The sequence below is a fragment of the Propithecus coquereli genome, unplaced genomic scaffold, assembly GCF_000956105.1.
Source record: "Propithecus coquereli isolate 6110/MARCELLA unplaced genomic scaffold, Pcoq_1.0 Scaffold10, whole genome shotgun sequence".
NCBI classification, from domain to species: domain Eukaryota; kingdom Metazoa; phylum Chordata; class Mammalia; order Primates; family Indriidae; genus Propithecus; species Propithecus coquereli.
In genome coordinates, this window is record NW_012133858.1 from 20477573 (window position 1) to 20492025 (window position 14453).

Sequence of the window (14453 nt, forward strand, 5' to 3'; positions counted from 1 at the left end):
ATACCTTATTCTAAAAGGACAAAACATAAGCTGCTGTTTACTTACTTGTTGAGAAAATAAACAGTAGAACTGATATAAAAATTGGGGTGTTATAAAGCACACATTCTGAAAAATAAGATTAAATAGGAAATAATTAAAATATTTAGGTCTAAAAGAGAAACATTTTTAAAAATGGCTACTAAGGTATCCATAAACACAATCTCAGTTAACATGGTAAGTAGAGGATAAAGACTTGTCCATATAAAACAGGAAAGTAGAATTTCCATTTTGTTAAAAAATGTCTAAAAGCATTTTATACACCAGTATAGATATCAGAATGAAAATACCCTTGACTCCTATCTTTGCCAAGCAATATTACAATTTTGAATTTACAACCTGCCGACTATTATTCAATTCTTTTCATATATAGTACAATAAGTAAGATTTACTTAAATTTTAGGGCTATGACAGCTTTAAAATGCAAAAATAACTTCAAACACACAATAAATAGAACTGTCAAAACATCTTTCCATCTCAATATACTCATATTCCAAGTAAAAGCTAGAATAATAAGTCAAGAAAACTGCCATCATCATCTTATAGCAATGTGTAGTCTACTACTTGTGTTCTTTCATTGGCTTGCAGCTATTAGCTATAGGAATATATGCAATACAGGACATTGCTACATTAAATGTATTGGTAACAGGAGCTCTTAATGTGGGTTCCCGCTCTCCTCAAAAGGATCCAGAGATAGAATAGTACTTCAATATAATTATTTTCCTTGTAATCCTATGTATTTTATTTTATGCATACAAAAACCCCATACTGAGGTGCTCATACATTTCGCCAGACTACCAAATGGTCATTCATGACACAAAAAAGGTTAAGAAACTCTGTTTGAAACCACCATATTGTAGTTAAATTAAAACTTATTACCGGTTCAGGATAAAATAACTTTAAAGAAATCAAATTTACTGTGTTCTAATTTGCATGGAATAAAACATCAATTTTAATTTTAAATTTTGATGTGTTTTGAAAATTTTTTATATACTACCACCATAATAAAACTAGAGAATTTTTTTATCACCCCAAAACCTCTCTTACATCCCTTTTCAGTCAATTCCACCACCTGAACCCTTGGCCCCAGGCAACCACTGATTTGCTTTCTGTTGGTATACATTAGATTTATGACAAACTACTGTTATTTTTACTTATAGACACTATTTTTAATAAAAATGTATATGGTTATAACATTTCTCAAACTGAAACTTCAAATTATTATATCAATAATTGATTCTAAATATCTACATGAAACTCACCTTGTAAAAAAAATACTGTACAAGGGTAGCTATTCTAATATAATAAAAATGACCATGAACAAAAAGCAATTTGGAGAGGAATTTAAATCTAGCTATTGCATAGTCACTGTTTCTTGCAGCCTGTCTTCCTTCTTTACCCATGATTCCTGTAACAAAGGGGACAGAAAGGCATGTTCACTTATAACTGATTAGTTTAATTTTTATGATATATCTGCAAATATCTTAATTATTTATAGTAGTTAAACATGGACTTCGGAACACTGAATCCTAATAAGTCAGCAGATAGCAGATGTCTAAAAGGTTGTCCTACTTAAATATGTAATTAATATAAAGCTACAATATATACCAGACATATACCAATTTTCAAAGAATTAGAACACAATAAGATAAAATACAATTAATATAAAAATAATATTGAAAGTTCAAGATCTAGCAGGAGCATCAATTATACTAATAAGCACAAATACAGGGTAACAGAGTTCTGATGGACAGGATGCTACAAAACAGATTTAACTTCACTATTTCCAACGAATATAAAAAATATTCAAATTGAATAATTTGAACCTAGCAAAAATAATGAGCATATTTAACTGATTTAAAACTTTCAATGGTGCCAGGCACAGTGGTTCATGCCTGTAATCCCAGCACTTTGGGAGGTCAAGGCAAGAGGACTGCCTGAAGCTAAGAATTCGAGACTAGCTTGGGCAATGCCGTGAGACCCCATCTCTACAAAAAATAAAAAAATCAGCTGAGCCTCGTGGCATAAGCCTGTAGTCGCGGCTACTCAGGAGGCTGAGGAAGGAGGACAAGGATCACTTGAGCCCAGTAATTTGAGGTTACAGTGAGCTATAATCGGGCCACTACAACCCAGGCTGGGCAGCAGGGCAAGACTCTGTCTCAAAAAAACAAACAAATAACCTTTCATGCATAAGTCAAACAAAGTGTGCTTTTTAAAAGAAAAACATAAATTTAGAATAAATAAACTTAAAAAAATAAAAGAAAAATGTACAATATCATTTGAAATCAGTGCATTGTTTTATCTGACAAATATGAGTATTTTTTAGGTTACAATAATCCTTTAGGTTTCAAAAAAGCAAGAGTTATTGCCAAGTTTTTCTAATTTGAAAGCCACTTTTAAATTTAAAATTTTTGTCATAAGAGTATCAAAATGCTCCAAAATGTATAGGCAATGAAAATCATCTATATTCATAACACCTAGGTAAAACCACTTTTTTAGTCTATGTCCTTTCAGAATTTTTCTTTCTGCTTATTTCCTGTGTGGATTTAATACATATAAAAACATGTATAAAAATGGGATTATTTGGTAACATGCTTTTGTTACCTAACAGATTATGGACATTGTTTATAATATATATCGTTTATCAACACGTTCAATTATTTTCTTAAAAGAAATTCCTGGATGCATAATTGCAAGGTCAATAGGCATATATTTAAAAATTTTGTTATGCCTAATAATGCAGGGTGTACCAAATTACTCTCTCACTAACACTGTATAAGAGGATTTGTTAATCTATACCTTTGCAAACTCAAGATTTATCAATCTTTGTAGTTTCTGCCAATCTGAAAAGCAACTTCAACTTGTATTTCATTGATTGTTAGAGACTGAACACTTTTTTCATACATTTAGTATTCATTTTAAATTTCTCCTTTTATGGCAACTGATGGCTCACATCTTTCTGTATATTTCTACTTTAGTGTTTTTCTTATTCTTATTAATTTGTTAAGACTTCATATATTAGGAATATTAAGACTTTGTCATCTATTTTGTAAATATTCTTTACTAGTTTGTCTTTCATCTTTAAAATTTGTTTTGGGAGAGTTTTTACCACTGTATGATTTTTTCCCTATAGTTAACTATAGTTCCTTCCTTGGTATTGTGCTTAAAAGACCTTTCCACATCTCAAATAATAAGATTATTCATTAAAATTTCTTCTATTACTTTCTATGGTCTTTAAAAATTATTTACATCCTAATTCATCTGGAATTTGTTTTACTATAAGTAATGGAAAGGGACCCAACTTCTCTTTTTTCCAAATATTAAAAACTAACCAATTTTATCAATATTTTTTACTGAATAGTTTGTATTTATATGAAACATCTCTTTGTTATACACTAAACCTTCCAGATTCTTCAATCTCTTCTAGTCACTGACCTGATAACTACCCATTGCAGGATACTATAGAGGCTGTTCCAGAACAGAGACTAGCCTAACTCTCTTTTAACTCTCAAGTTTTATTCTTCAATTAAAAAAACCCATGCCCATACTTTTTCTCTTTTGCTGTGTATTTGTAAAATAAAATTATAGAGGAAGACAGGTCAGAATATGGTTAAAATAGGAAAGGATTAATAAATTAAATATAATTAAATAATAATAGTAGTCTGAATCCAATAAAAGTTTTAGGCAAAAAGAAATTAGAATAAAAGTTATTAAAATCAGAAAACTATTTGAAATTTTATGTTATTACAGTTTGGTGCAATTTCTTGTTTCTAAAATTATCTTTAAAATGTGTGAAAATACTTTAAAAGGTACAAAATGGCACGTAAAAATAAAGTTACTTTTATTATGGAGAACTGGCAAAGATAAAATTCACTAATGTATTTATTTCCTTTAAAATTTAGAACTAAAAAAAAAAATTTAGAACTAAAATACACTATACAATATACCATAAAATATAATAAAAATAAAAATAAAATATAAAATATACTATAAAATATAATATAGTATACTTAATTATAATAGGTTTCTGATGGGGATACAATGTGATACATTACCATATTGCATTTAGTTTTCATTCACATATTTGATATTGTACCTTAATTTACAAAAGGAGAATTCAAAACCACCAAATAATTATACCAACTTTAAAAGTTTAGGAAAAAAATCAATTACCTATGCCAACATGTGCTTCCTGTATCATGCTCACATCATTAGCACCATCACCAACAGCCAATGTTATAGGTTTCTCAGGTGAGATTTTTATCAGTCTTATTACCTGAAAGACATACAATGAATTAGTTCTTTATGATAAAATTTTAGCTTTCTTATATTTACATAAAGTCATTTATCTGAAATGACTCTGTAGTAAGAACAGTAGAGTAATGAAAAAAAGATTGAATTTTATGTTAGACAATATGCACTGGTGTTCATTTTTTTTGAGAGATATCTCCATTAAGATTTTAGGAATGTCTTTCAGAAATGTCACAACAAAGAATTATCTTTGGATTTTATGATGAGAAGCAAGAATCTTTTAAATATAGCTTAAATATTTAAAAACCTTAATAACTTAATTATGTAAAAAAAACTACACTTAATTGAACTGTTAGGCAAAATTTTTCCTTCTCAAAAAATTATTTTTTTCATTTAATATTAAGAGGAAAGACAATTGTTTTCTCCTGTGATAAAATTTTAAAAATTTTAAATAAGCAATCTAGATTAAATTCGATGAAATCAAAAGAAAGATTTCTTTGGAATTCTTGAATGTTCTTTTATAAAGAACCTAGATATTAGCTCTGTTTGGCAGTTTTAGTCTCCAAAGACTGGAGTACATTAGTTATCACATGGGCACTGTAGCAAAATTCCATGTAGTCAAAAAAATTGGAAGTCTAATTTATTAGACCTACATATGAAACAATCAATATATAGACATGCATTACAAAGGATTTGTGAAAAATACAATCTAAGACCTCAAATTCCCAATTTGGAATTATAAAAATGTTTGTATAGGCTTTCAATTGAATCACAGGTAGCTGAAATTTAAATATTTCCTATATATACAAAAGCTTCACATTACAAGTTAAGTAGCTTTTTGACTTTTTACTAAAACTCTATTTATCACTTTATAGCCACTTTAACAAAGAATTAACATTTCATAAGTATGCAAGAATAAGTAGAGATCAACAGAACCATCTGAAAGTACAGATGAATTGAAGTCTTCTAGGCTCTTTCACTAGCTAAGTAACTAACTTGTGTAACATTAGTTATCACAGTTTAAATTTGTATTTCAACAAGAATACAAATCTGCTACTCATCAGAGACTTTCTATGTCATTACAAATAGTTGAAACCTTAATGTTGACTGTGAGAATTCCAAAAGTCTAATGCATAGTTAAAATTCATAATATGATAAGTGACTGACTCCTAGTAAAATGGAACTATGTGAGGTATTAACCTAAAAGAACATTTTTAGATCTAAATATCTTTATCGGGATTTTTATAACATATACATACTTTTGCTTTCTGCAATGGTGCCATACGACAGCATAATACAGCTGAACAATTTCTACAAACTTCCATAAATAGTTTTTCATGCTCCCTGAGTGCAAGAGATAGGCTGGTCCCATCCACTACCAGCCCATGCTGAATCACATGATCCTCTGTTATTCTAAAAGAGAAAATAATTATATCCTTTGTAAGATATTTTGAAGACATATTATTTATACTAATATTGAACAAAAGGTTCTTACCAAAAGATGGATTGTTCACATATAGACCTCACTGTTACAAGATGGGTAAGTTAGGAAAAAACTAGATGGGTTCACAGTGTAGCACACTGCTACTGAGAAATATCCCTCCGTTTTCAAATAAGTGAGAAGACTATTAAATGAGCAACAAGCTATAAAAGCTAAACATATATTTATAGATTTTAGTCTTAGAAAAAAATTTTTCATAAGTTAAAATGATGTATTTCATAGTATGCCTAATCACTATTGTGTTGCACTTAACTAATAAGTGGTAAGCAATTCACTTTACATCATAACATTTTAAAAATTTATTTTTCTCTCCTTTATTAAACCTCCAGTATCCGAAACTAATACCTACATTGACTGTTTTTCTTCCCCATTGGCCAAACTTTAGCAACCTGTGGTGCCTTCAATGTCTTCAGCCTGTCCTAAGCATTGCCTGGACAACATGCCTCAGAAGTGACAGCAGACAAGAGTGGGACAGATCAGTTTTCTTAGAGAATCTTCCTAAGGCACATTAAATTAGGTTTTCCTCTGGACAGGCTTCACAAATCATCATATTATGATCTCACAATCCATGGGATTATATATATATTAAGACAGGATCTTGTTCTGTTGCCCAGGCTGGAGGACAGATTATAGCTCACTGCAACCTCCAACTCCTGGGCTGAAGCAATCTTTCTGCCTCAGCCTCCTGAGTAGCTGGGACTACAGGCATGCGCCACCATGCCCGGCTAATTTTTTTATTTTTGTAGAGATGGGATCTTGCTATACTGCCCAGGCTGTTTTCAAACTCCTGGGCTCAAGCGATCCTCCCGCCTCAGCCTCTCAAAGTGCAAGGATTATAGGTGTGAGCCACTATACCAGCCTCTGGAATATTTAAAAAGCATGGAAAAGCACCTACATTTCTTGCAAACAGTAGGTAGCATCTGCTAAACTCTGTAGCCTCCTGTCCCATAATCTCTTCCCATAGTCTCTCCGACCTATCCCATTCTCTGGCCACACTTTACTGTCAATTCCTCAGTTAAGCCTCTCGCCCAGCTCTGGGAATTTTCACACACTGTTCCCTTTTCTTCTTGGTGTCACTCTCTGTCCAGTTAACATTTCATCTCTCAAGAGGCAACACAGTCACTTGTCTTCCAGAGCTCTCCTTAATACACCTCGTCTAAGCTAAGCTTCTCTCTTCTGTCCTATAGCTTCTGTTCTTGCCTCAGTTACCATCCAGTTGTGACAGGCCTACGACAAAATATTTACTTCCCTGTTTTTCCTACACACTGTAAGCATTTGGGGCATAAACAACACACCTATGACTTTGTGTTCCAAATGCCTAGATGGAAGATGATATATGTTTGTGAAGGAATGGATATATAAACTAAAGCTTTCAAAGGTATGAAATTCTTTGTTTTACACAAGATTTTTATCAAGATTTTTAGAATAGATGCTACTTGCCAGTCTGTAAATCAAAATCCTATTGACTTATACAATTATTTCAGATTTTTTCCATCAAAAAGATACATCCCTAAAATATAATATAAATTTCACATAGCAAGTGCTATGCTTTGAATGTGCTGTCCCCTCCAAAATTCATGCTGAAACAATCTCCATTGTGGTGGTATTAAGAGGTGGGGGCCTTTTGGGAAGTGATTAAGTCATAATATGAGATCTGCCTTCATGAATGGATTAATACCCTGATATAAGAGGCTTCAAAGAGAGTTCGCCCCCTCTTGACCTTAGTCCCTTCCCCCTGGTAGGACACAGCAACCCTCCGCTTAGGAGGATGCAGCAACAAGGCACTGTCTCAGAAGGAGGGAGCAGCCCCCACTATACAATCTTCTAGCACCTTGATCTTGGCCTTCCCAGCCTCCAAAACTGTGAGAAACAAATTTCTGTTCTTCATAAATTACCCAGTCTCAGGTATTTTGTTATAGCACCACAAATGGACTAAGAAAGCAAGTCTAAAATTCACTTTAAGGGTATAGTCTTCAATTTATAATACAGTTTTTGTACAAAAAGGGATGAACAATACTAATAATTATAACATATTCATTAAAACCACACATATAGAAGAGTTAAAGAAAATATGCTAAAATATAAATAATTATCTTTAGATGATTGTATTATGGCATTAACCACTATATCTTTATAATTTTCAGTATTCTTCAAGTAGACATTTATTACCTTTATAATCAGAAAAAATATATAAAGGCATACCCAAGGTAAATGGCTCTAAGCAGTTAATTTCTGTGTTTTAGGAAGTTCTCCTTGACATTATGGTATTTAAATGTTTAAGCATCCACAATGGTGTTGGCACTGCTCCCAAACTATAATTATTAATACCTAGATCACCTTTTTGGCATTCAAGCAAACACCCTTCTGACAGTTGCACTGTCTTTTTAAAACATCTCTTAAATAAGCATTTCTTAGATTAAATCTAGAGGTTAGTAACACATCAATGCCTGCACAAAAAATACAAATAGAGCCTTGAATGCATATTAACAACCATGGTGTTATCTTTTTGTGTTTGTTTTTCTGGGTTAGTATCACAAGACTGCAAATGACAGGAACCTGTAGGAGACCTAATATGCCTACACGCAAGCAGCCCTGATTCTCACAATGAAGCTTTTCTTAATTTACTGTGAAAAATTAAACTGTGTTAAATGGAGGCACCATTTGCTTCCATATGGGGCATAAATTTGATCTGCCTATAAAAAACGATTTACAAAAAAGACAGAATTTAGGGCCGGGCACGGTGGCTCACGCCTGTAATCCTAGCTCTCTGGGAGGCCGAGGCGGGCGGATTGTTTGAGCTCAGGAGTTCGAAACCACCCTGAGCAAGAGCGAGACCCCGTCTCTACTAAAAATAGAAAGAAATTAACTGGACAACTAAAAATATATAGAAAAAATTAGCCGGGCATGGTGGCGCATGCCTGTAGTCCCAGCTACTCGGGAGACTGAGGCAGGAGGATCACTTGAGTCCAGGAGTTTGAGGTTGCTGTGAGCTAGGATGACGCCACGGCACTCACTCTAGCCTGGGCAACACAGTGAGACTCTGTCTCAAAAAAAAAAAGACAGAATTTAGAGTATAAATTCTTATGAAATAATTTTTGAACAGTAAAATGCAGATTAATATCACAGTTTGGTCATGCAGACTAGCTCAGAAGTTGGCAAATATTTTTGTAATGGGCTACAGTAAACATTCCAGTTTTAAACTTTGTGGGCCAAGAGACAAAATTGAGGATGTTATACAGGTGCTTATATAATGAGAGAGAAAAGAAATTTCAACAAAATTTTTACTAAGTTAAAAATGTAGTTAATAATTGAAAATTTTTTAAATAGAGAATAATATATAATGAGAAGAATGGGAATCTTTTCTTAGGGGAGGGAGATAATATTTTGCTTAATTGGAGTTCAAAGTTAATGTTCCCTACCATCAAAATTAATTATAAATGTCCATCTGGTAATGCCTATCTGTAATGAGATTTTACATCTCAGTACAATGGAATTATACGTTATGAGATTTATAATTCATCTTTGAAAATGCCTTTTCAAACAGGTAGCACAGCTAAAATATTACTGCATAATAAACATAGTGCTTTGCTATGTAATTCAATAATAATTTAATAATAAAATAATCCCAATTCCATCGTGCCTTCAAAGTGTGATATTAAAAGTGCATTTATCTTTTCTTGTTTGACACAATAGCTATATACTGACAATAAAAATAGTAAAATATCATGATATGCTACTACGCATGACACTTAAAACACTATCAAGTTATAACTGTATCACTGTGATTTATGTCATGAGGTCTCTGTTGCAACTACTCAACTCTGGTGCTGATATATAAAAGCAGTTGTTGACAATACGTAAACGAATGTGGTTGTGTTCCAATCAAACGTTATAGACATTGAAATTTAAACAGCACATAATTTTTACTTCATGAAATATTCTTTAGATTCCTTTTCATCCATGAAAAAATATAAAAACTACTTTTAGCTTATGGGCTATAAAAAAACAGACAGTGGGCCATATCTGGCCATATCTGGCCCATGGGCCATAGTTTGTTGATCCCATGACTGCATGATAGAAATATCTATATTCTCACCTTCTGGAAAGCTGCCTCAACTGCTCAGCACATTCATTGTCTGATTTCTGGTTTGTAAGTTCAAGGATGTTCATGGTTCTATGAAAGTGTCCACATGATAAACTCACACTAACAGCTGTTTCATGTTTATCTCCAGTAAGTACCCATACTTTGATACCAGCCATTCTCAATGCTTCAATAGTTTCTCGAACTTTATCTTGTAGTCTGAAAATAAAAGAAACAAATTAGTAGTAGAGAATACTTTTCTGCTGTGCATGGTGGTGTGTGTCTGTAGTCCCAGCTACTAGGAGGGGTGAGATGGGAGGATTGCTTGAGTCCGGCAGTTTGATGTTACAGTGAGCTATGATCATACCACTGTACTCCAGCCTGGGTGACAGAGCAAGACCCTGTCTCTCTCATTCATTCATTCATACATAAATAAATAAATAAATAAAATTTTAAAAAAGAGAATACTTTTCTGACTGTATGTTAAGTATAAACCACATAGCATATAAAAGGTAAATTCTAAAATCCTTGACTTAGGAATATGTATATAGAGATATAACTGAAATTTTCTCCCATTAGGAAATAAACACGAATAAACAGATTAGTGATCATCTGGTTAACATAAAATCAACTAACTAAAATCTACAACTTCCTATTTTAAGAGTATATCTTCAAAGGTGATTTTTATAGGACCAAACTATGTGGTCTTCATAAACTCCTATTTTATTGGGAAGTCTTAAATTTCAAATCAGAAGATGATTTTTCAGCTGGGAGCAGTGGCTCACCCCTGTAATCCCAGAACTTTGAGAGGCCAAGGCGGGAGGACTACTTGAGGCCAGAAGTTTCAGATCAGCCTAGGCAACACAGTGAGACCCTGTCTCTACAAAAAATAAAAAAATTAGCTGGGCCTGGTGGTATGTGCCTGTGATCCTAGCTACTCAGGAGACTGAGGCTGGAGGATTGCTTGAGGCCAGGGGTTCAAGGGTGTAGTGAGCTATGACCATGCCACTATACGCCAACGCGGGTGGCAGAGCAAGACTTTGCCTCAAAAAAAAAAAAAAAAAGAAGAAGAAAAAGAGTTTTTCTCTTTTTGTTAAGAAAATCTCTCAAATCACTCATATAATTTAAAAAATCAGAGCATGGAAAATAAAGGACTACATAACTTTAGGTGAGCCTCAGTAATCTCATGAGGACAACTGAAAAGTAAATGAAAACCTAAATTAAATAAACATGCATACACCCTTACGTCTATGGTGTAGAGGTGCTGGGGAGCAAACAAGAAGAATAAAAGGACTTCAAGGAATTCACAGGCTAATAGAGGAGAAAGTTTTTAAACATATGATTATAATGTAGTGCCACAAGGACTACAGTAGAACTACCTACAATGAGACTTCACAAAGAAGAGAATTTTTAATCCTGTTAGATCTCAGGCAAAGTCTTACTGGAGTGGAGCTAGTATTTGAGCTATACTTTATGAATAGGTATTCACAGATGGATAGGGAAGGGAAGAATCATCCAGGCAGAAGGCACAGCCTTCCCAAGGAACCAAGGCACAAAATAGAATAGTTTTAACTAGGTTGATGTGCAAAGGAAAACCACAGTTTGGTATTACTGAAACATAAAGTAGAAGGGGACAGTGGTGGGAGGTGAGGCTGGAGAATTAAGCAGGTGTTTAAAGTCTTTGCATGGCCACTGAGGAGTATTCTAAAAATCCAAACTATAAGGAAAACTACAGATAGCTGGTTTTTTTCATCTATTTCAGATCTCTAGCTAGAACAAAATTTATATAGGCTGACTGGGAAAAATTAAGGTTTTAATTCTCTATTTTGATTTTAAATATATTAAGTTATAGGGTGTTAATAAATAGAATTTATGTCATATATTAGAAACACTTGGTTAGAAAAATTCTTAAGAGAGAAAAATGATACTGCTTACTTATCTGATGCTTACCTGTCTTCCACTGCTGTAGCTCCAAGTAATATCAGGTCTTTCTCTATGAACTGGAAGGTGTCTGCTAATTTTTCTTCCCGTTGCTGCAAGGCAGTCCTGGCTTCAAATAGGCGTCTATCTATTGCCTCATACTCTTTAGATGTAAACTGTCTATAGGCTATACAAAGAGTTCTTAGCCCTTTCTAAGACAAAAAAAAAAAAAAAGGAATAGAAAAAAAGAAAAAATTGAACACAAATGACTAATGGAAAATCAAGAACTCATTGAAATAAATTGAGGACCTATTACCAAAAATTAATTACAAATCATTTAAAAAGTACTATCATCTAGTGAAAGGAAATAAATGAAATGTCACAAAGCCCTAGTGATCTGAGTTAGTGGACACATTATCATAGCTTTTTCAATTTCTGATGAGTTCTTAAAAATAATTAAGATCACTGAATTGTACAATATTAGAGCCTAGAAAGGATGATAAAGACTATCTTATTTGTGGTTTTAAAACTGTGTTACATGGAAAGCCAGAAAGTCCTAAAAGGGTATCTTTAGGATTGTTAAGAGAGAGACAGCCCCAGGTTCTACTCTCTTATTTTAATTTGCAAATCCACTTTTACCGATTTTGTAAGGTTTTCTTTTTTTTTTTTTAAACAAAGGAAAACATAATTTCCTGAGAATTCATTGTATGACAAAATCTGCCATTCAAATAAAGAAGTCTATAAAATGGGCATTATCAAACAGTACTTTCTAGATTTAACAAATGAATGATTTTAAATATCATTACATCTTCAACAGTGAATTGGAATCAGAATTGATTATCTGATTCTACTGGGCTCAAAGTTTTCTTATGGCATTCATCTCTGAAAGTTTATGTCTAAATTCTAAGATTCATAAAAGTTCCTTTTCTTGCTATACATTTTCCTCAGAAAAACTCATAATAAATGTTCTAATAACATAACTTGCAAAGAGTAGATTTTAAAATACTATATGACACTTCTTGGCATATTTCTAAATACTGGCATTCCTTGGTTTATAAAGGACTCATACCTATAAATATTTCTCTTAAATAACAGTTAAGGGACCATCAATTATTTATATATGAATGAATTCATTCTATGACAAATAATTATTGAGCACCAGCATTGTGCCAGCATTGTTCTGGATATTAAAATGGTGGTAATGTAGAATAATGTTTTTGTTCTTATGGACGATACAGTGTGGTAGAGGAACTAGATCAAACAATTAGGAAACCCATAACGGGAAAAATGAAATCATAAACTAGTAAAGGAGACAGGTGAGCAGAGATGAGTATGGAGCATACATTTATAGAAATATAAAAAGGAGAGCTCATGAGGTTCTAAGACTGAGAGAGCTGCTTAATAATTTTGCTATCACATGAATTGTGGTTCTTTATTTTTGTAAGATTCTCCTATATTTTTTCATATTCTAAATAAGAGAGATAAAATTCACATATCCTAACATTCACCCCTTTAGAGACTACAAATCAGTGGTTTTTGGCATATTCATAGAGCTGTGAAATCATCATCACTATATAATTCTAGAATATTTCATACCCGCAAAAGGAATTCCATAACCACTAGCAAACATCCTCCTTCCCTGCTTCCTCCAGCTCCTGGCAACCACTAATCTGCTTTCTCTATGAATCTGCCTATGCTGGATATTTCATATAAATGTAATATGTGGTCTTTGTGACTGGCTTCTTTCACTCAGCGTAATCTTTTCAAGATTCCTCCATGTTGTAGCATATATCAGTACTTCATTACTTTTAATAGCCAAATAATATCCCATTATATGGATAAACCATGTTTTGTCGATCCATTCATCAGTAGCCATCAGGGTTTTCCCATTTTCTGGCTATTAGAAATAATGCTGCTTATGAACATCATGTAGAAGTTTTTGTGTGGACATACGTTTTCAATTCTCTTCGTGTATACCTAGGGGTGGAATTGCTGGGTCATACAGTAACTCTATGTTGACCTTCTGAGGAAGTGCCAAACAGTTTTTCAAAATGGCTGTGCCATTTATAATCCCACCAGCAAGGTATGAATGAAAGTTCCAGTTTCTCCATATCATTCGCATTTCCTTACATTTTTTTTTATAAACACCCTTTTGTAGTAGTGTAGTTTGAGTGGTGCTTGCAACCAGAAGTGCCAGTGACTGTAATAGTTTTGAAGAGAAGACTTATACTTTAGGAATTTAAAAGTTGGTTTTTACAGAAAAAATGTGGCGCCAACAGATAATGTAACAGAACTGCAGAATTTCCATAATTTTTGGTAAATTATTAAAAAATGAATTGCCAAATCTTTGATAAATATATTTTTTAGAGTTTTTTAAATCATAGAAATTTGCACTCACCAAAGCAAATTCATCTACATGAATTCGGGTTTTTTCTATCTCTCCACCTACACATTTCGGAAGAATTGATGATTCAGCTCCTTTAGCAAATAAAAATTTCTCACCTAAAAAGAAAAAATGAGTTATTAGGCTCTTACTATTAGGTAAATAAAAATTAATGAAAGTTTAGACTGGTTACCTGAAGGCGCCTGAACAATTACACTCATTCTTCTACGATCTGAATCAAATTCCAGAATATGAAGCAGTTTGTATCTAAAGAAAAGAAA

The 14453-nt window shown here is 32.9% G+C and overlaps 1 protein-coding gene across 1 annotated transcript in view; it reads right to left on the reverse strand.

Annotated features, from left to right (window-relative positions):
* The window catches only part of ATP11B (ATPase, class VI, type 11B), a 111515-nt gene that overhangs the window by 33725 nt on the left and 63337 nt on the right, over positions 1-14453 (reverse strand). The window contains exons 16-23 of the mRNA XM_012641969.1: positions 14366-14439; positions 14188-14291; positions 11820-12001; positions 9885-10088; positions 5547-5700; positions 4210-4312; positions 1299-1444; positions 46-105 (exon numbers count right to left, since the gene is read on the reverse strand). Coding sequence (XP_012497423.1) covers positions 46-105; positions 1299-1444; positions 4210-4312; positions 5547-5700; positions 9885-10088; positions 11820-12001; positions 14188-14291; positions 14366-14439 — 1027 coding nt within the window. The remainder of the gene's footprint in view (positions 1-45; positions 106-1298; positions 1445-4209; positions 4313-5546; positions 5701-9884; positions 10089-11819; positions 12002-14187; positions 14292-14365; positions 14440-14453) is intronic.